The sequence below is a fragment of the Oryctolagus cuniculus genome, chromosome 15 (assembly GCF_964237555.1).
Source record: "Oryctolagus cuniculus chromosome 15, mOryCun1.1, whole genome shotgun sequence".
Taxonomy (NCBI): domain Eukaryota; kingdom Metazoa; phylum Chordata; class Mammalia; order Lagomorpha; family Leporidae; genus Oryctolagus; species Oryctolagus cuniculus.
In genome coordinates, this window is record NC_091446.1 from 85,562,990 (window position 1) to 85,589,128 (window position 26,139).

Consider the following 26,139-nt stretch of genomic DNA (forward strand, 5'->3'; position numbering starts at 1 on the left):
TTGGGGCAGTAACATCAGATGCGCATGTTCAAGAAATGTAGTCAGCTGAGAGACAGACATCGGCTAAATCATCACACAAGTGACACATCTTTGAAACAGCAAACACGGGGCGGGCGTTGTACCACCGTCGTTAAGCCACCCCCTGGGATGCTGTGGAAGAGTGCCTGGATGCAAGTCCCACCATTTCTGGCCCAACTGCCTGCTAATGCACACCTGGGAGGCAGCAGATGATGACTCAGAAGCTTGGGTCCCTGCCACTTACAAGGGAGAAACAGATGGATTTGGCTTCCGGCTTTGGCCTCGTACAGCCCTGATTATAGCAGGCATTTGGGGAGGGAACCAGCAGATATGGCTCTCGCTCGCTCGCTCTCCCTGTATCTCTCGCTTTACCTTTCAAAGAAAACCAGAATCCAGGGGCTGGTGCTGTGGCATAGTAGGTTGAGCCTCTGCCTGCAGTGTTGGCAATCCCATATGGATGTCGGTTCACGTCCCGGCTGCTTCTCTTCCAATCCAGCTCTCTGCTATGGTCTGGGAGAGCAGTAGAAGATGGCCAACTGCTTGGGCCCCTGCACTTGCATAGGAGACCCGGAAGAAGCTCCTGGCTCCTGGCTTTGGATAAGCGCAGCTCCAGCCGTTGCAGCCATTTGGGGAGTGAACCAGCGGAAGGAAGGCCTCTCTGCCTCTCCCTCTCTCTGTCTGTAACTCTACCTCTCAAATAAATAAATAAAATCTTATAAAGCAAAAACAAAATCCAAACACAACAAGTAAACAACGATTCGTCAATAATTTCTTGGATATGACATCAAAAGCACAAGCAACCAAAGAAGAAACTTGACTTCATGAAAATTAAAAGCTTCTGTGAGTCAAACAATACTATCAGGAGAGGGAAGAGGCAAACCACAGCATGGGAGAAAATATTAGCAAACTGTTTATCTGATTAGAGACTGACAGCCAGAATATATAAATAACAATAACAAAAAACAACCTGACTACAAAATGGGCAAAGGATATGAAGAGATATTTCTCCAAAGAAGATATTCAGATAGCCAAAAAGCACATGAAAAGGTGCTCAACATCCCGTTATTAGGGAAATGCAAATCAAAATCAAAATTACGAGATAGAAATTCACACCCAACAGGATGTCTGTTATGAAAAAAAAAATACACCTTAAAATAATAGTAATAAGGCCGCTGTGGAAAACCTGGAAGCCTTGCACTGTACAACGTGCAGGTGCTGTTCCCAAAAACGTAAACACAGAGTGACACTTGATGCAGCAGTTTCACTTCTGGGTACATACACAGAAGCAGTGAAGAGAGAGGCTCAAATAGGCATCTGTACAGCAATATTCACAGCAGCATTACTCACCACAGCCCCCAGGTGCGGGTCCTTCCCCAAGTTCACGGAAAACAAACCAAACATTTATCTGGGTATGCAAACGTGTTGAAATCCACGCACAGCGCTTTCACAAGATGCATTTTCTAGGGAAGCTCTGAAGACCCTTTGGATACAGACAGTGGACTTGCCTTAACAAGGAAGGGATGGGGCCGGCGCTGTGGTGCAGCGGGTAAAGCCGCCGCCTGCAGTACCAGCATCCTATATGGGCGCTGGTTCAAGTCCCGGCTGCTCCACTTCCGATCCAGCTCTCTGCTGTGGCCTGGGAAAGCTGTAGAAGATGGCCCAAGTCCTTGGGCCCCTGCACCCACGTGGGAGACCCAGAAGAAGCTCCTGGCTCTGGATCGGCTCAGCTCTGGCTGATGTGGCCAATTGGGGAGTGAACCAGGAAAACCTCTCTTCTCTCTCTCTCTGCCTCTCTTTCTCTATGTAACTCTTTCAAATAAATAAACAAATCTTAAAAAAAAAAAAAAACATAAAAAAGGAAGGGACTTCTGATACATGCTACAATGTGAATGAATCTTTGAAGACATTATACAAATGAAACAAAACAGATACCAAAAGACAAGTACTCCACAGCATATACTGTACAAATAGCTGTCAAATTCAGAGACAGAGAAGAGAATGATGGCTGTGAGGGGCTGGTGGGAGGAGGGGACAGGAGGTAGAGTTTAATGAACAGAGTTCTCATTGGGATGAAGAGGAAATCCTAGAGGCGGTGACGCAACACTATGAATGTACAGTTAACACCACTGGGCTGCACAGTGAAGAACAGTTCAAACGCCAAGTCCCACATTATGCCTCATTTTTCACAACACACAGCCTGAAACAGAAACAGGACCTCAAAAAAAAGTGACTGTCTACCACCTGGTTCAATGTATGTGAGATCCCCTTCATTCTCTACATACAAAGGGCAACCTTAATGCAGAATGCCCTAACTCCACATAGGCACGATTTAAAGTATTCTTCCAAATGCCTACCCAATCAAAGCTTACTGAATTTTCAACCATCAAACACTCACCCAAAATATGATATGCTGACACTCTCCTACTACGTGTGGAATTTAAGTGTCTAAGTACTCAGGTGTTTCCTTAATTTAAGGATTTAAAAAATGTACAAGACTTCAAAACAGTGAAACTATGTGAAGATAAGGAGAGCCAAGTAAGTTATAATACATTTAAGGCAGATTCTGAATTATGGTTTTGCAAAATCTGAGTCTGGTAAGAAGAGCAAGTGCCAAGGGCAGTCAACAAATGCTCTTTGCTCACCCACGAGGTAAGCCCTGGAGCCTCTGGGGACTACACAGGACCACATGGCTGTCTTCTTCACTCAGTCTTTCCTACGGTGGCAGGCATGTCAGCAAATGGCAGGACAAGGACAGCAAAGTGTTAAATGAAGCAACTTCATGTGTTCAAAAAAATCTTGTATGTTCACCAACACGAGACAGAGCCACTCACTGTCTCATAGGAATATTTTGAGTGGCATAAAATGCCGGCTACACTATAGGCCAAGATTACTTTAAAAAATACCTAAACCTATGGGTGTACATGCACAGTGCAGACATAGGAAGGTATACAAATGAGTAGTTGGCTCAATTCCATTTTTGTTGAATGTATTTCTTTACAACAGAGTAACACACAATTTATAAAGTGTATGCAATTGAGAAGTTTCTAGAAAGACTGTTAATGTGTCTGAGGATCAATGCCGATCTTGCATAGTCATAGGGCACTTCAGCTACCTGAGAACCGTTCCTTCCTCTTTCCAAGCAGACTTTTTTCAGTTATTGTGCACCTGAGGGCTCTACACTCGGCACCTCTCCTACTACATTCTGGTGGAATGTACATTTGTAAAACACTTCCTGACAGTACTAGATGAATAAGGCATTAGGATAGGAAAGTAACTTACAAACTGCCTAGTCCCTATTCTGATAGCCTACCTTCCCCTAAAACACATGCAGACTTCACAGTGGGACAAACTATGTATGCAGATATTTCAGCAACCTGGCCGGCTGGGCCCCTAACCTGGAAACACCCTTCCTGGAAAGACAGTACAAGTTGCCTAACTTTAGTTATGAGTAATCTTGCTATGCAAACTTTTCATTCTTCTTGTTTTCCAAATGTGACAAGGTTTTTCAATAACAGCAGGTACGATTTTATACGTAGTCTTTAGAAAAGACAAGGAGGGGCTGGTGTTGTAGCATAGTGGGCAGGGCCACTGCCTGCGACACCAGCATCCCACACGGGTGCCTGCTCATGGTTCAGGGTCCCGCTGCTTCACTTCTGATCCGGCTCTGTAGAGTTTATTTTATAACCTATCAATTATATTTACATATGATGTTTCAAAAGGCAACATGGGGGCCAGCGCTGTGGCATAGCGGGTAAAGCTGCGGCCTGCAGTGCCAGCATCCTATATGGGCACTGGTTTGAATCCCAGTTGCTCCTCTTCCAATCCAGCTCCCTGCTATGGCCCAGGAAAGCAGTACAAGATGACCCAAGTCCTGGGGCCCCCGCACCTATGTGGGAGACCCGGAAGAAGCTCCTGGCTCCTGGTTTTGGATTGGCGTAGCTCCAGCCATTGTGGCCAATTGGGGAGTGAACCAGTGGATGGAAGACCTCTCTCTCTCTCTGTCTACTACGGTCAGTGATCAGAGAATACAACAGAAAAAATAAATCACCTCATAGCCTTCTCTAAACTTCTGCATTATAGAGGAGTCTTCCAGTTAACAATTTTTTCCCTAATTGGACAATTTATCATGAGGGTGGTAGAATAAATCATTCTTTACAATCAACTGCTAGGCATTCATCCCTAATAAAAACTTCCAAGCCAAAATGAACAGAAAAATATTTTAATGATATTTTAGTAGCACAAAATAATTAATGAAACCAGGGTGGCTGGAGGAAAGTAGAGTCCACGGAACACAGGTGACATCACCTTGCATCCCTGTATCACTGGAAGCAGAGACGGGGCGTGGGTGCCACCAGCACAGCCCTCACGGCTGTCGGAAGGCGCAGTCTGGGCGCTCTGCCGACGGCGGGCTCTCTGGGCCTCACGCTCAGCGCCTGCTGTTTGCCACACGACATGCTGGACCCCGTCTGTCTGCGCTCTGAGGCCTCTTCAATTGCTCCCGGCGCCCTTGAGGCTGGACTTCTGGTTTCTCTTCTCCTTCTGACCCTGCATGCGGAAGAGCTTCTTCCTGAGGTCCTTCTGCCGCTTCAGCTTCTCCTCTTCCTCCTTCTGCTTCGCTCGCAGGTGCTCTTTGTTGTGCAGGTGCCGCTGCTCCTTGGCCTTCCTCATCTTCTGACTGTGCACCGTGCTCAGGGCGTCCAGCAGCGCCCGGATCTGACAAGGACAAACCCCGGTGAGCAGCAGGAAGCCCCCACAGGCACGGCATGCCTCCATCTGACCTGCCGGGCCTCACGCCTCCACAGATGTGTCAAAACTAGACTCCCGCCGTGCCCCAGGTGTATAGGACCCTACTGCGAGCCATCCTGAACCAGGAATGCAGTTTGCATGGAGGTACAGGTGCGAGCACATTAAACCCCAACCACCAAAGCGTCCACAGACACTGTGCGCAAGCAGCTGCGAGTGAGTCACCTGCTGAATGTGTGCGACTCCCCACCCACACGCACAAGGCAGAGACCAAAGAAGGGAAGTGGACTCTGGCCCCGCTCCTAACTTCCAGCTCTGGTGCCTCGAGCAAGGGTGGCCCTCACGCTTCCCTGGTGAAGCCTGGGCATGCAGCAGGCTTGCCAAGTGTGCCTCTTTCACTTCTACATGCAAGGCGCAGCAAGCTGCCGCCCGTACCTTCCTCTCGTGAGGCTCCCGGATGACGGCTGGTCTCACTCGGTCCTTTGGCACCTTGCCTGCCTTCGCCTGAGTCTTGGGCTTATTCTTAAATGGCAGGGCCTTCTGCAAGGCCTTGGGAATGTGCAGCGAGTTGAAATGCTTCCTTTGCCTCAGGATTGGCTGAAAAGAAAAAAAAAACAAAACAAAACAGACTGAGCTATTTAAATTATGACCTGCGCATATTCAAAACTTTGACACTGAATCTCAATAGCTGGACTCTCCCGCAAGATCAGCAACACCAGAGTCTGCTAACTGTCAAATTTGGATGCAATCACCCACCAAATACAGGGGTCTCAATGGACATCCACGACTCCAGGAAAACAGAGGACCAGACAGAGGACACTTACAGCTCTCCTAGGAGAGCCACTGAGCCCATCTGCCCAGTGTGAATGACAGTCTCCACGCTCAGCAGACCCAGGGTTCCTTTCAATGGACGATGCAGGCCTTATCTGTGGGGCACCGAAGCCGCTTGCCCCAGCCTAACGGGAACAGTTTAGCTCTTCACCGTGACTATCACCCTGTCTGGATTTAAGGACATGTCTCTTCCTCCAATTGGCAGTCAAAGCATCCCCACCCTGATTCCAATAAGAAGCTCAACGTCACTGTTTCTGGTGGAACACTGGCCAAGTGAGATTTCAACAACAGGGCAAGCCCAGACTCTCCATACTAAATCTTCAAGGTAATCTTAAGTTTCATGCTCCAGATGATCAAAATTCTTAACTGCCTCAGAAATACTGCTAATAAGTTGAAAGAATTGCCCTTGGTCTTCACCAAAAGTCAATATTGACTATCTAAGGAATATTTCTGTTATATTTTAAACTTTATTATTAAAACATCATCTACACCAATAAATTAGCAGACTTTGTTTAGGAACTCAAATTACTGTAGAACTAAAGAATTCAGAGACCTCCCCATCTCCATATCCTGTAGTTTATTTTAATGAAAATCATGTAAGATGATCCAAAACTTTATTAACTATTTTTAGAAAAAGTAATGCCTGGGAAACATCAATTTCTAGTAGAATGGCAGACTGATATCCTGAACTACTCTCTTAATACAAAATAGCTGAATATCCTAAATGAAATCTTTTCAAATGCATTGCTAGATTATGAGGAAAATAATGAAAGTTTTCAGAGACCAAAATCTGTATAAAATAGGAATCTAGATAGGCACTGCAAACCTGAAATTAAAGAAATAAATAAACAAACTTAGGAGGCCAACTGTTGGCAGGGATGTGAACAATGAGAAACTCAGGGCAGCCACACTGCCGCTGAGCACACACCACCCTACCCTGCGCCTCATCCTGGTTGGTGTGGCTTCAACTACAGGCGTCCACAGAAGAAAGGGACAAAGGAGGTACAAAAGTAGAAAAAATTAGCAAAACAGCAGGATTAAATACTCACCTATCAACAATAACACTGACTATAAAATAGACTAGACTCTCCTATTCAAAGACATAGTGGTTAAATGGATACAAAAATAGGATTCAACTATTTGCTGCCTATAATAGACCCCATTTTAGCTTTAAGGACAAACACTGGCTAAAAGAGAAGAAGATAGTTCCATGCAATTAGTAACCAGAACAGACTTCAAGTCAAACAGGGTTACAAGAGACAATAAAGGTCATTATTCAATGATAAACGGGTCAATGAATCAAGAGGGCATAATTGTAAAGGTGGATCCAACACATAGGCATCTAAATAAATGAAGCAAATATTAATGGGCATGAAGTAAGGAATGGCTATATAACTTTAATATCCCACTTTCAATAATGAATAGAACAGTCCAGAGAGAAAACTACAAGAAAATACTTGACTTGGATTGCACTCTAGATCAAGTGGACCTAAGAAATAAAATCAGAAATATTCATCTAACAGCAGAATATAGATGTGCATGGAACATTACCCAGCATCTACCATATTCAACCACAAAACAAGTCTAAACAAATTCAAGAAGACTGAAATCATAGCTAGTATTTTTTCTGATCTCAATTGTACGACATTAGCAATTGTAGGAATCCTGGAAAATTTGCAAATAAGTGGAAATTAAACAACATACTCCTGAACAACAAATGGGTCAAGAACAAGATCAAAACGTAAATTTAAAAGTATCTCGAGGGGCTGGCATTGTGGCACAGCAGGTTAAGCCTCTGCCTGTGATGCTGGCATCCCATCCTATATGAGTGCTGGTTTGAGACCCGGCTGCTCCACTTCCAATCCAGCTCCCTGCTAATGGCCTGGGAAAGCAGTGGAAGATGGCCCAAGGGCTTGGGCGCCTGCAACTGCTTCGGAGACCTGGAAGAAGCTCTGGGCTCCTGGCTTTGGCCTGGCACAGCTCTGGCCATTGGCAGCCTCTTGGGGAGTGAACCAGCAGATGGAAGATCTCTCTCTCTCTGTCTCTCCTCTTTCTCTCTATAATTCTTTCACATAAATAACAAATAAATCTTGATGAACAAACTAAACCCAAGGTTAGCAAAGAAAATAAAGATCAGAACTGGAAGTTGGCATTGTGGTGCAGTGGGTAAAGCTATGGCCTCTGGTGCCAGCATCCTCTATCAGTGCAGATTTGAGTCCCGGCTGCTCCACTTCTGATTCAGCTCCCTGCTAACGCACCTGGGAAAGTAGCAGAAGGCGGCCCAAACGCTTGGGCCCCTGAGCCCACATGGGAGACTTGGACAGAGCTGCAGGTTCCTGGCTTTGGCATGTTCCAGCCCAGGCTGTGTGGCCATTTGAGGAGTGAACCAGCAGATGGAAGATTTTTTTTTCTCTCTTTCTCTGTATCTCCCTCTCTCTCTAACTCTGGCTTCCAAATAAATAAATATTTAAAATAAATGATAAAATAAATAAAATAAAATATGATCAGAATAGAAATAAATCAAACATAGAAAAAGAAAAACCACAGGAAAAAAAATCAATAAAATCAAGAGTTAGAAATCCCAATCTAGACTAAAACTCAAATACATAAAATCAGAAATAAAAGTAGAGACATTACAGAGACACATTAAAAAGGATTATGAGACAGTTATAAACAACTATATACCAACAAATTGAATACTCTTGAGAAAATGGACAAATTTCATTACAGAAAAAAATATTAAGATTGAAGTAGGGGGTCTGGCGCTGTGGTATAGTGGGTAAAGCTACGACCTGCAACACCAGCACCCCACATGGTGCCAGTTTGAGTCCCGGCTGCTCCACTTCTGATCCAGCTCTCTGCTAATGCCATTGGGAAAGCAGCGGGGAGCTGGGTCAGAGGTGGAGCAGCTGGACACAAACCGGCACCCATATGGAATGCTGGCATCACAGGTGTCAGCTTATCAACTACGCCACTACACGTGCCCCCAGCATCCTTTCTTGGTAAAGACTCTTTCCATGGTTTTGGTATTGAAGGAAAGTTCTTCAGTACAATAAAGACCACTGAGAAAAACCCACAGCTAACATCATAGTCAACAGGAAACAACTGAAGGCTTTCCACTAAAAGACAGTACAAGATAGGGATGCTAGCTTTTTTTTAAAAGAATTTTCTTTCTTTTTTTTTTTTTTTTTTAAGATTTATTTTATTTATTTGAAAGAGTTACAGAGTGAGGTAAAGACAGACAGAGAGAGGTCTTTCATCTGGGGTTCACTCCCCAAATGGCTGCAATGGCTAGAGCTGAGCTGAGCTGATCTGAAGCCAGGAGCCAGGACTTCCTCTGGGTCTCCCACATGGGTGCAGGGGCCCAAGCATTTGGGCCATCTTCTACTGCTTTCCCTGGCCATAAGCAGAGAGCTGGATGGGCAGTGGAGCAGCCAAGACTTGAACCAGCACCCATACAGTATGCCGGCACCACAGGCCAGGGATCTAACCTGCTGTGCCACAGCGCCAGCCCCAGAGATGCTTGCTCTTACCACTTCTATTCAACATAAATAAGGTACTAGCAAGAGCAATCAGATAAGAAAAAAATAAAAGGGCACGCATCCTGGAAAGGAAGAAGTAAAATTATCTCCATTTGTAGATGGCATGAGCGTATATGCAGAAAATCCTAAAGACTGAATAAAAAAGACTGGTTGGAACTAATAAACGATTTCAGAAAGTTACAGGTTACAAAATTAACATACAAATAAATCAGCAATATTTCTATATGTGATTAAGATCCAGCTGAAAAAGAAATCAAGGAAACAGATTCTAGGGCAGAAGTTTGGCACAGTGGTTTAGCTACTGCTTAAAACACCTGCATCTCATATTGGGAGTCCCTGGGTGCAAATCCCAGCTTTGCTTCCAATCCGGCTTCTTGCTAATGCACACCCTGGGTGGCAGCAGGTGATGGCTCAAGGACTTGGATCCCTGCCCTCCATGTGGGAGAGCTGGATTGAGTTTTAGGGTCCTGGCTTCAGCCTGGCCCAGCCCTGGCTGTTAGGGAGTGAACCAGAAGTAGATATAAGTGTGTTTTTCTCTTTCTATATGTCTTTCAAATAAGTAAAATGAATAAATATTTAAAAGACAAAAAAAAAAAACACCTCATTTAGGAAAGCATCAAAAATAAACAAATAGAATCTTAGGGATAAATTTAACCATGGAAGTGGAAGATTTGTGTGCTGGAGACTAAAAGACAATGATGAAAGATGAAAGAATGGAAGACAACACAAATAAATGGAAAGGTATCCCATGCTAATGAATTGGAAGAATACTGAAATATTAAATTAATATTCAAGCAATATACAGATTTAACACAATCCTGTCAAAATTACACTGGCACATTTCACAGCAACAGAAAAACAATCTTAAAATTGAAATGGAACCATACAACACCCCAAAGAGCCAGAGCAATACTGAGAAATTTTTTAAAAGTTGGGGGTCCGGGCCGGGGCTGTGGTTAGTGGGTAAAGCTGCCGCCTGCAGTGCCGGCATCCCATATGGGTGCTGGTTTGAGACCTGGCTGCTCCACTTCCTATCCAGCTCTCTGCTATGGCCTGGGAAAGCAGTACAAGATGGCCCAGGTCCTTGGGTCCCTGCACCCACGTGGGAGACACCCGGGGAGGCTCCTGGCTTCGGATCGGCACAGCTCCGGCCGTTGCGGCCAGCTGGGGAGTGAACCAGCAGATGGAAGAGCTCTCGCTCTCTCTGCCTCTCCTTCTCTCTGTGTGTAACTATTTCAAATAAATAAATAAATCTTTAAAAAAATGGCCAACCAAATATGACCAAGACAGAAACAGAAAATCTAAGTGCCTTACAAACATTAAAAATGTAATCAGTAACACACACACACACACACACACACACACAAGCAAAGCTGGGGTCAGGCACTGTGGTGCAAAGGGTAAAGCAGCCATCTGTGATGCTGGTGTCCCAAATGAAAGCCAGTTTGAGTCCTGGCCACTCTGCTTCCAATCCAGCTCCCTGCTAATGTGCCTGGGAAGCCAGTGAAAGGCGGCCCAAGTTATTTGGGCCCTGCCACTCTTGGATGGTGTTTCGGCTCCTGACTTCAGCGTTGCTCAGGCCAGGCTCTTGTAGCCATTTAAAGGAGTGAGTGAATCAGTGGATAGAAGATCCTTTCCCTTTGTCTCCATCTCTCTAATTCTTTCAAAAATAAATTAATTTAATAAACAAAGTTGGAGGCATCATACTTTCCATTTTAAAATTATACTGCGGAGCTATGATAATCAAAACGATGCTGGGCCAGAAAGGGCGTGGGGGGGGGGGGGCTGGCACTGTGGCACAGGGAGGTAAAGCTGTTGTCTGGGATGCTGGCATCCATATGAGCACCGGTTCATGACCCACCATCTCCACTTCTGATCCAGCTCTCTGCTATGGCCTGGGAAAACAGTGGAGGATGGCCCAAGTACCTGGGTCCCTGCAACACATTGAGAGACCTGGAAGAAGCCCCTGGCTCCTGGCTTGGGCCTGGCATAGCTCTGGCTGTTGAGGCCATTTGGGGAGTGAACCAGCGGATGAAAGATTTCTTTGAGCCGGCGCCGTGGCTCAATAGGCTAATCCTCCACCTTGCGGCGCCGGCAAACCGGGTTCTAGTCCCGGTTGGGGCGCCGGATTCTGTCCCGGTTGCCCCTCTTCCAGGCCAGCTCTCTGCTATGGCCAGGGAGTGCAGTGGAGGATGGCCCAGGTGCTTGGGCCCTGCACCCCATGGGAGACCAGGAAAAAAGCACCTGGCTCCTGGCTCCTGCCAGGATCAGCGCGGTGCGCCGGCTGCAGCGGCGGCCATTGGAGGGTGAACCAGCGGCAAAGGAAGACCTTTCTCTCTCTGTCTCTCTCTCTCACTGTCCACTCTGCCTGTCAAAAAAAAAAAAAAAAAAAAAAAAAAAAAAAAAAAAAGATTTCTTTAACTCTGACCTTCAAATAAATACACAAATCTTTAAATAAATAAATGATGCTGGTAAAACTGAATTTTCACATGCCAAAGAATGAAGCTGAACTCTTATCTTACACCATACACAAAAATCCACGCAAGTGGCTAAAGACCTAACTTTAAGACTGGAATTCTTAAAACTCCTAGAAAAGAACATAAGAAAAAAGCTCAACATTGGCCTTGGCAATGATTTTTTGGCTAAGGTACCCAAAGCCCGGAATAACAGAAGTGAAAACAGTGGGGGCTACATCAACTTCCACATCCTTTGTAGAGCAAAAACGATTAACAAAATCAAACAGGCAACCTACAGACTCGGAAAAACATCTGCAAACCATGTATCTGGGAAGAGTTAACAGCCAAAAAAGAACTCTTATAACAGAAAAATAACCCAATTTAAAAAATGTGCAAAGGATCAGAACAGACGTTGCTCCAACGATGGAAAAACAGCCAAGAAGAAATAGGAAGGTGTGGGTTAAAGGGGGCAAAGTAGCAGGGAGATGCAGCAAAGTCGAGAGATGCACAAGAGAGGACCAGACTTAATTCAAATGCATCTGCATTTGGAATTCTTATTAAGTAGGTTTTAGCTATTCTTGTCAAAAAAAAGTTACTATGTGATATGGCAGATATGCTAATTTGCTTCACTACAGCAACCATTTTACTATCCATCTGTATCCCATAACATCACATTGTAAATGTCAAAGTACGACATAAAATTTTAAACATCTCTTTTACAAACCAGAGAGAACCACCATTACCATTTTCATGCTCTTTTCTAAGATAGGCCATGAACAGACAGCTGCTAAATTTCACATGAGACGGCATAGGGGAAAATTCTTACGAGACATCCCCATCCATGTGACCCCTGATCTGGAGGGCACGCTGTCGTCACCAACAACTGCACACACACCCAGTACCTTATACAGGGAGTCCTTGTTTGGCTTCAGCTTGATGCCCTGCGCAAGCCTCAGCTGACCTGTGGTCCGCATTCCTGACCACGTATCTTTCTCGCCCAGTGGTTTTAACAAAGATGTTACGGGGTTGTAGAAGGCTGGAATGGAGACAGGATACCAAGTTCGCATGAAGACGATATCTGGAAAGAGAGGAGACTTACTGTAACATTTTCAAAAGAAGATTCACATTCATCTTGCCAAAAACCCACAAAAACATTTACTCCAAATTTCTCTACCTGGTTGCAAAGTATTTGAGAGGGACTTTACCAATTAGACTACTCTTGTTTTCTTTAATGATTTACTTATTTGAAAGGCAGACAGAATAAGAGAGGGAGACCAATCTTTGGTCCACTGGTTCACTCCTCAAATGCCCACAACAGAGCCAGGACTAGGTCAGGCTGCTACTGGGAGGCAGGAACGCCATCCGGATCTCCCATGGGGTTGCAGTACATCCACTGCCTTCCCCAGCAGGAAGCTGGATTGGAAGCAGAGCAGCAGGGACTCAAACCAGCGCCCCAGTACGGGATGCCAGCAAAGCAAGGGCAGTTTAACCAGCTGCATCATGCCAGCCCCTGAACTCCTCTGTGCACGAAAAACTTGTCCTGCCTGTGAGCCGAAGGCCGGCCGACACAACGTGAATCAGCACTGCGTAAAGGCTGGGAGCAGGGAGAACTGGAGCTGAGACTGGGCTGCCAAAGACCCAACTCCAACCTCTAATCAACCAGAAACCAGCAGTGGCAGCGCCCCACCATCACACAGCCTGCCAAGGATACTTACCGCTCATCAGCAACTTATCCTCGAAGCTGGCCCGGAAAGCGCCCTCGGGAGCCCGGAGCGCCTTCTTGATCTGTCCCCTGATTCCACTGACAGTTCGAATCACAGCACCTTCAAATTTGGCCACTTCCAAAGCTGAATTAAACATTCCCTATAGGCACAAATACAGACATACAAAGTCACTTCCTCAAACTGTTAGCTCATAAATATACCCTTGGTTAAAAAACAACTCATTGAGGGTGATAAAGTTAAAATATTTTTCCTTCTAACAGTGGAACTACTGTGCCAAAAAGAATGCAACTCTTTTATCTTCCCCTCGGGAACATTAATCAAGATTCTCCTGTGGGCTCATTAGCATGTCATTCCGGGTATCGCAGTAGAAGACAAGAGCAAAGACGCATTCATCAGTATCATTCTGTGGACTGAACTGGCCTCAGCAGCCGCTGCTGGCCTCTTGCAGACAAGAATGCCGCTCAAATCCTGTTGCTTCGGTGCTCTCACTTAGAAAACAAAAAGAGGGGGTGGGCATCTGCTGCGCACACCCCTGTCAGAGTGCCTGGTTCCACTCCCAGCTCCTCCACTTCTGATCCTGTTTCTTGCTAATGTGCACTCTGTGAAGCAGCAAACAATGGTTCTAGTACTTGGGTACGACCCAAGATCGGAGATTGGGTACGATCCAGATGGGAGATTGAGTTCCAGAAGCCAGGCTTCAGCCTGTCCCAACTCTTGTTGAGATCACTTGAGGAGTGAACCAGTGGATGAAAGATCTCTGTGTTTCTGCCTTTCAAATAAAATAAAAGTTGAAAAAAGAAAAAGATCTGGAGAAATGTTGGTGGTATTATTACAAGAACATTTTACGATCCATTTAATTCTTCATAAAAAAAAAGTCTGAGGCAGGGAGATGAGAAAGTTCCCATTTGCTGGTTCACTCCTCCCATGCCTGTAATGGCCCCAGACTCGGGCTGAAGCCAGACACCAGGAACTCATCCAGGTCCCCTACCTGAACTATTACTTGCTGCCTGCCAGAGTTCACACGAGCAGGAGGCTGGAATCTACAGCCAGGGGTGGGAATGGGACCCAGGTCCTTCAATATGGGATGTGGGCATCCTTCGCTTGTTACTAAGCCAAATGCCCACCCCAAATCTGCTTTTAATGGAAACATTCTAACTGCTGAAACTTTATACTGCTGAAAATACTGCAGAAACAGCCTATTCATTTCTCTGGACCCTTGCCAAGGTGTTTTGCAAATCACTTCATCTATTTTATACCGAACTGTGAAAAATTTACGATTTCCTTCTTTTCTTTACATAAATCAAAAAGGTATGAAACTAAACTCAGTACTGGCTGAAATTACACATTTTCTTTTTTTTTTTTTTTTTGGACAGGCAGAGTGGACAGTGAGAGAGAGAGAGACAGAGAGAAAGGTCTTCCTTTGCCGTTGGTTCACCCTCCAATGGCCGCCGCGGTCGGCGCGCTGCGGCCGGCGCACCGCGCTGATCCGATGGCAGGAGCCAGGAGCCAGGTGCTTTTCCTGGTCTCCCATGGGGTGCAGGGCCCAAGCACCTGGGCCATCCTCCACTGCACTCCCTGGCCACAGCAGAGGGCTGGCCTGGAAGAGGGGCAACCGGGACAGAATCCGGCGCCCCGACCGGGACTAGAACCCGGTGTGCCGGCGCCGCTAGGCGGAGGATTAGCCTAGTGAGCCGCGGCGCCGGCCAAATTACACATTTTCAATTAGTCCTATGACAGTCTCACATGGAGGTAATAAATGATTGCCTCAATTACTGAAAATTCCTCTTTTACTTTGCTTTGAGATTTTTGAGCATATTTAAGTAACACAGAGACCAATATACAGATGTAAGCTGAAAAAGACAGAAGGTTAAGTTTATAAAATATTTCAAAGACTTTCCTAAAAACATGAGACCTGAATTTAGAAGTACAGGTTTAGCATTTCCAATCTGAAAAGTTCCAGAATCCAAAACTTCCTGAGTGTCAAGATGACCCCAGAGTAGAAAATTCTACACTTCACTTCATGTGACTGATCACAGTCAAAATGTGTACGCACTAAAATATTGTATAAAATTAGCTTCAGGTTATGAGGAAAAGGAGTATATGAATAAGTGTTTAGACCTGGAGCCCACCCCAAGATATCCCACTATGTATATCCAAATCCAAATCTCCTAAAGTCTTCAAAAATCTGAAGCCTGACACACTTCTGGTCCCAAGCAGTTTTCTTTGTACTTTTTTAAAAAAAAATTATCTATTTTTATTTATTTGAAAGGAAGAGTGAATGAGAGAGAGAGAGAGATAGACAGACAGACAATGAATCAACCTTCCACACTGATTTGCTCCCCAACAGCCAGGACTGGGTCAAGCCAAAGCTCGGAGCTAGAACTCAATCTGGATCTCCTGCATGGATGGCAGGGATGTAAGTACTTGAGCCTTTACCCGCTGCTTCCAGGGTGCCCATTAACAGGAAGCTGGACAGGAAGTACAGCCAGGACTTGAATCCAGGCACTCTGCTATGGAATGCAGGCGTCCCAAGAGGCAGCTTAACCTCTGTGCCACAATGCAGACCCGCTAAGCATTTGGATAAGTATTACTTAACCCGTATTTCCTTCCTCCTTTAAAAATGTATACATTTCTAAATACATGAATTCAAAGATATACAGACCTTAATAAATGAAGTATTTTTGAAAATTTTATATGGAAATCCAGTTAGCTTTAATTTCTTCACAATCTTTATGGATTTATCCAGGTCAAGGACAACACCTGTTGCAGCAATTCGGAAATCAGGCTAGAAGGAAATCCCAAAATTTGAATATAGAAATAAGCAAGAGAAAAACTACAATTTCTCTGATACAATTTCACTTACAGTCATCTAAGAAAGACTATGTGAACATGCAAAATAGTATTTTAACAAAAGCCATCTAAAACTACAATACTGGTAAGCCAAAATGAACTACTTTCCCGAGAATCATTCCATAATAACAAAATCTTACAATAACAATCTATTTGTAATGAAAGAAAAAATGAAAATTAGACTTTTAACATTTAAAAAATCAAATTTTGGACCCCCAGGGTGGGTTCCACCTGCTCATTAGTCCATCTTCTCTCCAGTTAAATGGGGCTGACAAAACTTGTTCTGACTGGTCAAACAGGGACTGTGAACATCCTTTGCTAAGCAAGCATTACAAGGGGGCAGGGTCATGTCTAGTTTGTATGCGATGCGGCCTCAGTATCCAGTACAGTGCTTAGCACATGGTGAACACGACTTAAATACTTTAGATACGTAAGACAAAAACGTAAAACGGCATTATCAGTGCCATCATAATTCTTCTACCTTCCTCTTCTGCACTCTCACACCCTACTTACAAGGATGCAGGAAGATCAAAAGCCAACAGAGATCTACTAGATATGACACATTAAAGATGAGTCATTCTCAACTTGGTTTCATGTAGCTAATAATTCATATTCAAAATCCATTTCTCAGACATCGGCTGAAAGGAAAACACGCAGATACTCACCATCACGCCGCTGACAGACTGTACTGCCAAGAAGCCAGTTCCCTGTGGAGTGATAGGACCTTGAGCAAAACAGAGAAAAATAGAGTGAACGGCAAGTTCTGGATTCCACATTACAGATATACTCCAACCCTTTCCCCCACAAAAAGAAAAAATCTTATGAATTGGGATCTCAAAAAGGAAAAGTGCAAAACTACCAGTACAATGATAACACCTAAAATGTCGCAATTAGCCAAGTCCCATTTACCCCAGAAGGTCGCTCCACAGTGCATGTGCTGTGGGGTGTACTTCAGAAGCCTCTGTCTTCCGTTGTGGTCTTCGATATAATAAAGTGGGATGGTCTGAAATCTCCTCCACCCCACAGAAAAAATGATGGGATCTCGGGACTTGAGGATCTTCTTATACCAACGATGTTTCTTGAGACGCATCTGCGGGGAGGGAGTTCAACAAAATATCTGCTGAAGCGCACGTGGCGAGGGCCTCCGTGGCTGGGCATGCGGCTAAGGGCACCTACCTGCACGTATCCAACGTTGCCCTCACTGTTGCCCAAACCGCCCAGAATAACTGGGTAATGAGGGTCAAAGTTGAGCACAAATTCACAGGGAACGTTTTCAAGCTCAATTCGAACATACATCCCAGGTCGAAAACCTTCATACTGGACTCTGGCTTCATCGTCTTGGTCTTCAAATTCTGCCCGGTTAAGCTGCATATAAGAGGGGGAACAATAATTACACCCCATAATAAACCTTTAATAAACATAACATTAGCAAAAGCAGTTTCTAAATGAACTATGGACAGAACTGTTTACATTTTATCCCAATTAAAAGATACATTTTGGGGCTGGTGCTGTGGCACAGAGGGTTAAACCACCGTCTCCAGTGCCGATATCCCATGGGGTGCCAGTTCACATCCTGGCTGCTCTACTTCTCATCCAGCTCCCTGCTAATGCACCTGGGAAAGCAGTAGAAGATGGCCCAAGTGCTTGGGCCCCTGCACCTGTGTGGGAGACCCAGATGAAGCTCCCGGTTCCTGGCTTCAGCCTGGCCCAGCCCCAGCCATTGTGGCCATTTGGGGAGTGAACCAGTGGATGGAAGATCTCTGTCTCTCCTCTCTCTAACTCTGCCTTTCAAATAAACAAATATTAAAAACAAAACAAAATAACATTTTACAGCTCTACCATTTGTTGAAAATATGTCTCAGCTATTTTCTCCTGTTGTTCCAAGAGGGTAATCAACTCTGGGGAAACTCCTGAATGCTGGCTGGCAGATGCCCCCAACTTCCCCTTGCTTTTACTCCCCAGTTCATGGTCTCCCCTCTCCCTCAACCACCCAGCCTGGCCTCCCTCATCCTCTCTCGCAGCAGGGAACACTCTTCTGACTAGAGGAAGGCCTTGCTTGAGTTGCCGCCTGCCAACCACACTTCACCAGCTCTTTCATGTGAACGCTCTGGCCTACAGGGATTCTGGGTGCCCCACTAGGAAAGTGCAATCAGACTCTCACCGTCACCTGTGTGCACATCCTTGTGTGTCCCTCAGGGTGAGATCAGTGCCTCAAACCGCCTGCAGAGCTCCCTCACCCAGGAGGCCACACCACCTACCACCAGCTCCCCTCGTGGAGTTCAACAGGCTCCCTTTATCTCCACTGCTGACCTTACCTGAGATACTCCTCTAAACCCGGACCACCATGAGCTTCTGGGAAGCCTCTCTTGGAGAGCATAACCCACTGGGCCACAAATCACCCACCCGCTCGAATCTGGGAGCAGTCAAAATGTGAAGCAAGTGTGAGGTTTAAATGAACACCTGCCTCAAATCACTACACGGTGACACCCTCGTTTCTGCTTCCTTGGAACCTAAGGCTTGGTACAAAAGAGGTACCTGGGGCCGGCGCTGTGGCCTAGCAGGTAAAGCTGCCACCTGCAGTGCTGGCATCCCAAATGAGTGCGGGTTCAAGTTCCAGCTGCTCCACTTCTGATCCAGCTCTCTGCTATGGCCTGGGAAAGCAGCAGAGGATGGCCCAGTGCTTGGGGCCCCTGCACCTGCGTGGGAGACCCAGAAGAAGCTCCTGGCTTCTGGCTTCAGATTGGCACAGCTCCAGCTGTTGCGGCCAATTGGGGAGTGAACCAGTGGATGGAAGACCTCTCTCTCTCTCTCTCTGCCTTTCACATAGAAAGGGAAAAGGGCACTAGCCATTGCTCTGGTGACCTGCTGACTGAAGGAGAAAACTCACTCCATGCACCTGGACCTGGAGTCCCAGGAGCAGGTGAGAGCACCACGACCCAGACAGCAGTCACGGCCCCGAGACGCGGCTCACACAGCTGTCGCCTTACCTGTGCTTGTTTCTGCATTTCTCCTTTGAGATCATCGAAATACGTGCTTTCTCCTTCATCGTACTCTGCATCAAACAGCTCCTTCAATTTTCTCTTCTTATCCAAATGCTTTTTTTTGGCAGTTTCCTCTGCACTGGGGTCAAGTTCTTCCTTTTCTTCTGCTACATCTTCAATCTTAAACGTTCAGGAGAGAAGATGTTGTAGAAGTTTAAACTCTGAGGTAGATTTCTAGAAAGCTCTAATGGGTTGTAAAGACCGGGGAGTATTGCTACAGGACACAGCTGTCTGCAGGTGCTACCATTCACTGCCATTCCTCAGTCTGCCTGTGGACTGAAGCGTGAATACAAGCAGAAGCAGACATTCCCAACTCAGGTGCTCCCAGACACTGTTTTGCAAAAACAACAGGGAGAAAAGAAAATCTTTTAAACTGATATTTAAATTTAAGAAAAGGGTGGTGGCAAAAAGAACAGTGGTGAGAAAAATCCAGGAGGTAAAACTTCCTGGAATGAAAGCCCATAAGGAATCTGGTTAGGGTTAGGGTTAGGGCAAGGGTTAGAGCCAAGTTTAGCTTTAGGGTAAGGGTTAGGTTTAGAGCAATGGTTAGAGTTAGGTTTGGGGCAGATGTTAGGGCTTGTGGGGGTAGGGATAAGGGTTAGGGGTAGGGGTAGGGGTAGGGTAAGAGTTAGGCTTAGGGTTAGATTTAGAGCTAGGATTAGGGGGTTGGAGTTGTGGTATGGCCAGTAAAGCTGCTGCATATAATGCCAGCATCCCAGGTGGGCACCAGTTTAAGTCCCAGCTACTCTATTTCTGATCCAGCTCTCTGCTAAAGTGCCTAGGAAAGCAGAGGATGATGGCCCAGGTGCTTGGGTTCCTGCACTCGCATGGGAAACCCAGAAGCTCCTAGCTCCTGGCTTTGGACTGGCCCAGCTCTAGCCACTGCAGCTATTTGGAATGGAAGATTTCTGTCTGTGGATGGAAGATTTCTGTCTCTCCCTCTCTCTCTTTCTCTGTAACTCAGCCTTTCAAATAAATAAAATAAACCTTTAAAAAGAAGTTTATAGAGCTAGGGTTAGGGCTAAGGATTAAACCTAGGGTTAGGGTTAGGATTAAGATTACGGCAACCATTAGTGTTAGGTTTACAGCTATGTTTAGAGAAAGGCTTACAGATAGGGTGAGAGGTATGTTTTGAGTTAGATTTAGGTCTGGGGTTAGAGTTAGCATTAGGTTTATGTGTAGGTATATTGTTAAAACTATAGCTATGACTAGGATTAGGACTTTGGTTAGTTCGGTTTAAGGACAGATTTCGGGTTGGGTGGGAACAGGGTTAGAGTTACGGTTAGGGCTAGGGTGAAGGCTAAGTTGAGGACTTGGGTTAGGGCTAGGTTTAGAGTTGGGGACAGTTATTGTTAGGTGGAAGATCAGAACTAGGGTTAAGGTTAGGTGTAGGGCTACGATTACAGCCAGGATTCGGTTAGGGCTAGGTGCAGAGTAAGGGTTAGGATTAGGGCTAATGTTAAAGCTAGGGTTAATGGTTAAAGCCAATTTCATGGTTACTTTTATGGGATACATTTATGTGATCAAGTAGACAATTTTTTCTGTTCCCACATGCCCACACGTCCAGGAAGGCACGTCACCATCCGCTCAATAGCCTACACAGACAACCAGTCAGACTTGCTCTCTCAACACGGGTCTCTCGGAACACACTGACCACAGATCAAGCTGACGGCCGGCCACGGCAAAGGCATACCTGAGTATCTGGGCCTGATTTCCCTTTGTGCACATCCCCCGTTTCCAGGTCTTCAAAGTCACCATAGAGCTCCTCTGGGAAAAGAGAGAACAGCCAAACGGCACCACCATGAGTAAGGCCCACGTGTGACATCAGCACCTCCCAGCCCAAGTAGACCGTGTGCTGTCAGTAAAATGGTGCTGTCCCATCTCTGGTGCCATCGCAAGCCCCCAGCGCTAACTTGGGCTCTGGCCCAGTCACCACCCTGTACACTAAGTCTGGCCTCTCCAGGACGCAGCCTGGCTTACTAGGAGTCAGGTGAACAAACGGGCCAAACACAAGCCTCAGCTACACCCCTACCCTAACGGGATTCGTGGTTCCTGCTTCCCCACCCCTGCAAGGCTATAACAGGACCTGCTTCCCGCACACTCTCTTTTCCCTTACTGCTCTCTCACCTTCTCCCTCCAGCCTGCTAGGTGTCCCCCTATCGGATAATAAACTTTTTCCTTAACTCTGGTGTTTGGTGTGTGTTGTGATGGCCTTTCACACTCTGCACTCCAAGCCTCATTCTTCCTGCTCCCATTACATACGAAAGAAACCTATACCCAAAAAAAAAAAAAAAAAAAAAAAAGGACTAGCATTTCATCACCTATCTGGGTAAAGTAAATGGACCACACGCCACATTTCCATACTTTTATGGTTTTTTGTACTGTTTTGGTTTTTTCTTTTTAAAGATTTATTTCTTCATTTGAAAGGCAGAATTACAGAGAGAGGGAAGGACAGAGAGACATATTTCATCTGCTGGCTCAATCCCCAAATGGCTGTAGTGGCTGGGGCTGGGCCAGGCCAAAACCAGGAGCTGGAACTCCAATTCGGGTCTCCTACGTAGGTGGCAGGAGCCTAAGAACTTGGGGACCATGTTCCCCTGCTTTCCCAGGCACATTAGCAGGGAGCTAGATCAGAAGTGGAGCAGCCGGGTCTGCAACTGGAGCTCATATGGGATGTTGGCATCACAGGCAGAGCCTTAAACTGCTGGGCCTCAACGCCAGCCCCTCACACTCGCTTTCTAATCTCGCTTTGCCAGGAGTGATTTTTCCAGTATAGGTACTGAACAGTCTATATGAGAGACACAAAGGTGGCAAGCATAGTCCTCCAGGTTAGTCCCAAAGCCAACAGTTTAACGAGGCAGCTGGCATTGTGGCATAGGGAGTTTAGCTGCTGCCTGTGACACCAGCATCCCATATCAGACTGTTGGTTCAAGTCATGGTTGCTCCATTTACATCCAGCTCCCTGTAAATGTACCTGGGAAAGCAGTGAAAGGTGGCCTGCATGCTTGGGCCCCTGCTACTGATGTCGGGGACTCAGATGGAGTTTCAGCTCCTGGCTTCAGCCTGGCCCAGCTCTGGCTGTTGCGGCCTTTCGGGGAGTGAACCAGCAGATGGAAAATCCCTTTCTCTCTCTTTCTCCCTCTTGTTATGCCACTCTGCCTTTCAAATAAATAAAATTAAAAAAGAAAAGAAGAGAAAAGAAAAGAAAGAAAGGAAAAGCCATGGCTTGTTAACAGCAAATGTGAAGAGTCTCAATAACTGGTTCAAGAAAACACAACCATGTAACACACCAAGGTAAAATTTTAGATAACAGAAGGCAGAGAATTTAGATCAGGAGTAGAGCCCAAAATGGTGCTGAGCCTACAGGAAGAGCACATCTATCCATCATCCCTTTGTTTTTTTGAGGCTCCGGGTTCCGTTACAGTTTCTGCTGTTAAAAGCAAACAGTCAGCTCCTCTGGGAAGGCAACATTTAGAAGGCTATTAAAACATTTTCACGTAAGAAAGACACGCATAGAGATGTAATTGATGGGAAGCTCCTATTTGTAATAAACACAAAAAGCAAGAGGGTAAAACAGGAACAAACCTAACACTGTTGGGACTTTAACTAAAAGGACACGAGGAACAGTCATCAGGCGACACTTCACGGTGCTTCCTTTCCATGGGAGCCACTGCGCAGAGCGCCTGCTTTAACCATACTCCGCGAGACAACCCGAGGGCCTGGGCATTGTAAGCACCGCCTACTGAACAAACAGTGATCACACACACTCTGTTCCGGGGCAAAATGCACAGAGAACTGCCACTACTCAACAGTAAGAAACAACCCAAGTAGAAATCCGTGCAAAGATGGCAACTAAGCTGATAATGCTCATCAAGGAAATATGTTAAAAACACAAATAAATGTCACTACATAGCGATCAGAATGGCTAAAATAAGTAAGAGTGAGAACACCAAATACTGGCAAGGATGCAAATAAAATGGATCACTCATATACTGCTTGTAGAAATATAAAATGTTCTAACTATTCTAGCAGTCTCCTCCAAAACTAAATATGCAATTATCTCTTGATCCAGTTTTTGCACTTTTGGATTTTTAAACCAGAAAATGGGAAGTCTGTATCTATATAAAAACCTGAATAGAAACATTCATAGCAGATTGATACCTAACAGTCAAAAACTACAAGCAACCTAGATCCTCTTGTTTTACTTATATATTATTTATTTGAAAGGCAGAGAGACAGAGACAGACAGAGATCTTCTACCAGCTGTTCCCTTCCCAAATGCCCCTGAACAGTCCGAGCTGAAGCGAGGAACTCAAGCTGGGTCTCCTACACAGGTGGCAGTGGTCCAACCTACTTAACCCTCATCTGTCCTCTACTGCCTCCCAGGTGTGCCTTAGCAGAAAGCCTGGGACTCTGATATGGGACAAGGTGTCCCAAGTGACGCCTTAACTGCCCGCCCAGCACCCCACCACCCACACCTGTGCCATTTTCCTTTGATGGATGAACAAACTGGTATACGCATACCACAGACTGCATTTGGCAATAAAAAGGACACCAATTTAAATAGCTATTCACAAACCAAGTCAGCTACACAGGAACTAAGGAAGCCAGGAGAGAGAGCACCATGCTTGGTTTTAGCATGACAATATGAAAAGCCACAGTGAGGAAGGCAAGAAGATTTGCTGTGGCATCTCTCCCCCAGCTCCAAGTGGCTCCGTGTGGGTGTGGGGAGAGATGCCTCCCGCTCAGGGGAGGAGGAGGGAAGTAAGTCCACACCTCAGACTTGAAACCCAGTACCAGGCCTGCTACAGTGGAACCCAGAACCACACAGGGGCCTCTGCTCCTAGGCCAGTGTCTGCAGATAGGGCCTCTGGCCCCTCCTCAGCGAGGTCATCAACAGACCGCATGCACCAGCCCTCTCTCCACCTCTGGCAGACAGTGAAGCAAGATTCCAGTCAGTGGGGAGTAGGCTGGCAAAGTGAATTAAAGACTTCACCTTGAAGCCTGGTGCCAGGCCTGCTGCAGTGGGATCCAGCGTCTGACAGAGGTCAGGGCTAACACACTAACACATTGACTGTGTTACACTGGGTGAAGCTGCCCCTTACAATACCTGCATCCCGTATCCGTGCCCTTGTTCAAGTCCTGGCTGCTCAGCTTCTGATCCAGTCTCCTGCTAATGCACTGGGAAGGCAGTGGAAGACGGCGGCCCAATGACTTGGGCCCTTGCCACCCACATGGGAGATCAAGATGGAGTTCCTGGCTTCTGGCTTTGGCTTGGCCTAGGCGTGGCTACTGAGGCCACTTGGTGGGATGAATCATTAGACAAAGAGCTTTTGCTCTCCATCATTCTGCCTTTTAAGTAATAAATCTTTAAAAAAGGAAGAAAGAAAAACAGACACAGCCTCTACCTCTGCTCCAGTGTCAAGCAGGTAAGCCTGATAGGACAGGCTTGTTCTCGCCTGTATCAACATCAGCCTCGTGCAGGCCAGGCACACACAACCTGAGACCATGCAGAGGGAGGCGACTGTGAGACTCAGGTGTGACACAGCTTAGTGTCAGCCAGGGTGGCTGAGGGGCTGCCAGTATCACCTCTCCCCAACCTAAGGCAGAAAGTGAGAGTGAGAAGACTTTAACCAGGGGGGAGTAGGTCAGGAAAGGGAGCTCAGGGCTTTGCCTTCAGGCTCAGTGCTGGTTCCACCACAGTGAGACCCAGCACCAGAGGAGACCAGCGGCCCCTATCCACAGCCAGAGCCTCTAGACCTGGTAGGGTAGTGAGTGTTACAGCCTGTATCACCCCTAGCCTCATGTGGGCTTGGCATGCGCCAAGGACCCTGTAACCGCAAGACTCAGATGCAGCCCAGCTTAGTGTCAGCCTCTACAGCCAAAGGATCTTCTTCACTACCCTTCCACCAACCACTGAAAACCAGGAGCAAGACTCCAGCCCCTAGGGAGTAAGACACACCAAAGCAAGCACAGGACTGCATCTTGGAACTGGCCAAGACCATCACTGGGCAGATATGAATGGTCCCGCTCCAGGCCAGTGTTGACAGATGGAGACTCTGAACTTGCCTCGGTCCCAAGTGGAGATCTATGGCCCCAGTCTACTACACAGCATCAGTTGTGGCTTGCTGCGGTAGCGTCAAGTCACAAGTCCACTGCAGCACCAGGCAGCCCACAGCAAAGTGGGACTTGGCCCCACCCCAGCCTGCACTGGAGTTGATGAGCTGTGAGCTCTGGGTACGATCTAGTGTTGCAGTGTCTGGGGCCACAGATCTTCTCTTTCCTCCCCTAATCCCAGGCAGCATTAACATAGACAACTGTCTGCCTGGGGCAAGATAAGATATTTGGGTACACAGAGCACAGAGAAACCAGGAGATGGCTCCAAGAGGGCCTAGCCAGACTTTGGTCCAGTGTTTTGGGACTTGAGTCACATTTCTGCCAACATGGGTACCCAACTGAACCCTCAGGGGCACCAGTGTAGTGCTCTCACAACTCCAGCCACAGTGGAAGGCCAGCACTCCCAGAAGGCCAGAACCTGTGTGGACCCCACCCCATCGGCCAGTACTGGCCCTGACATCGCGGCTGAGACTGACAGGAGTGCCCCACAACTCCACTGACTGCTGTGGGGAAGACCTAGGAAGAATTCACTACAGCATCTAATGGAACCAAAGCCAAAATAGCTACCCAGTGGGAACCTAAGACGTCCTCAGAGAAGAGCCTTTGACCAGAAGCCACTCATGAACAACTGCTTTGTCACATGCACAAACACCAGCAGAGGAACACGGGAAGTATGAAAAAGTAAGGCATCAAAATCTCCTCAAAGGAGCCACGTTTTAGTAACAAACTCCAAAGAAAAGGAGATTGAGGAAATCTCCAATAAGTAATTCTAAAGATTATAAGGATATTCAAAATCATACAAGAGAACTCAGTTGAA

The 26,139-nt window shown here is 46.3% G+C and overlaps 1 protein-coding gene across 6 annotated transcripts in view; it reads right to left on the minus strand.

Moving 5' to 3' along the window:
• Nucleotides 1-4,221: 4,221 nt before the first annotated feature.
• BMS1 (BMS1 ribosome biogenesis factor) overlaps nucleotides 4,222-26,139 on the minus strand; it is a 47,534-nt gene continuing 25,616 nt past the window's right edge. For all 6 annotated transcript variants that reach the window (XM_008250050.4, XM_070058142.1, XM_008250051.4 and 3 more), the window contains exons 14-23: nucleotides 20,899-20,972; nucleotides 19,152-19,325; nucleotides 17,341-17,529; nucleotides 17,074-17,254; nucleotides 16,830-16,888; nucleotides 15,977-16,099; nucleotides 13,306-13,453; nucleotides 12,493-12,668; nucleotides 5,197-5,358; nucleotides 4,222-4,731 (exon numbers count right to left, since the gene is read on the minus strand). In XM_008250050.4, coding sequence (XP_008248272.2) covers nucleotides 4,507-4,731; nucleotides 5,197-5,358; nucleotides 12,493-12,668; nucleotides 13,306-13,453; nucleotides 15,977-16,099; nucleotides 16,830-16,888; nucleotides 17,074-17,254; nucleotides 17,341-17,529; nucleotides 19,152-19,325; nucleotides 20,899-20,972 — 1,511 coding nt within the window. In that variant the 3' untranslated portion in view covers nucleotides 4,222-4,506. The remainder of the gene's footprint in view (nucleotides 4,732-5,196; nucleotides 5,359-12,492; nucleotides 12,669-13,305; nucleotides 13,454-15,976; nucleotides 16,100-16,829; nucleotides 16,889-17,073; nucleotides 17,255-17,340; nucleotides 17,530-19,151; nucleotides 19,326-20,898; nucleotides 20,973-26,139) is intronic.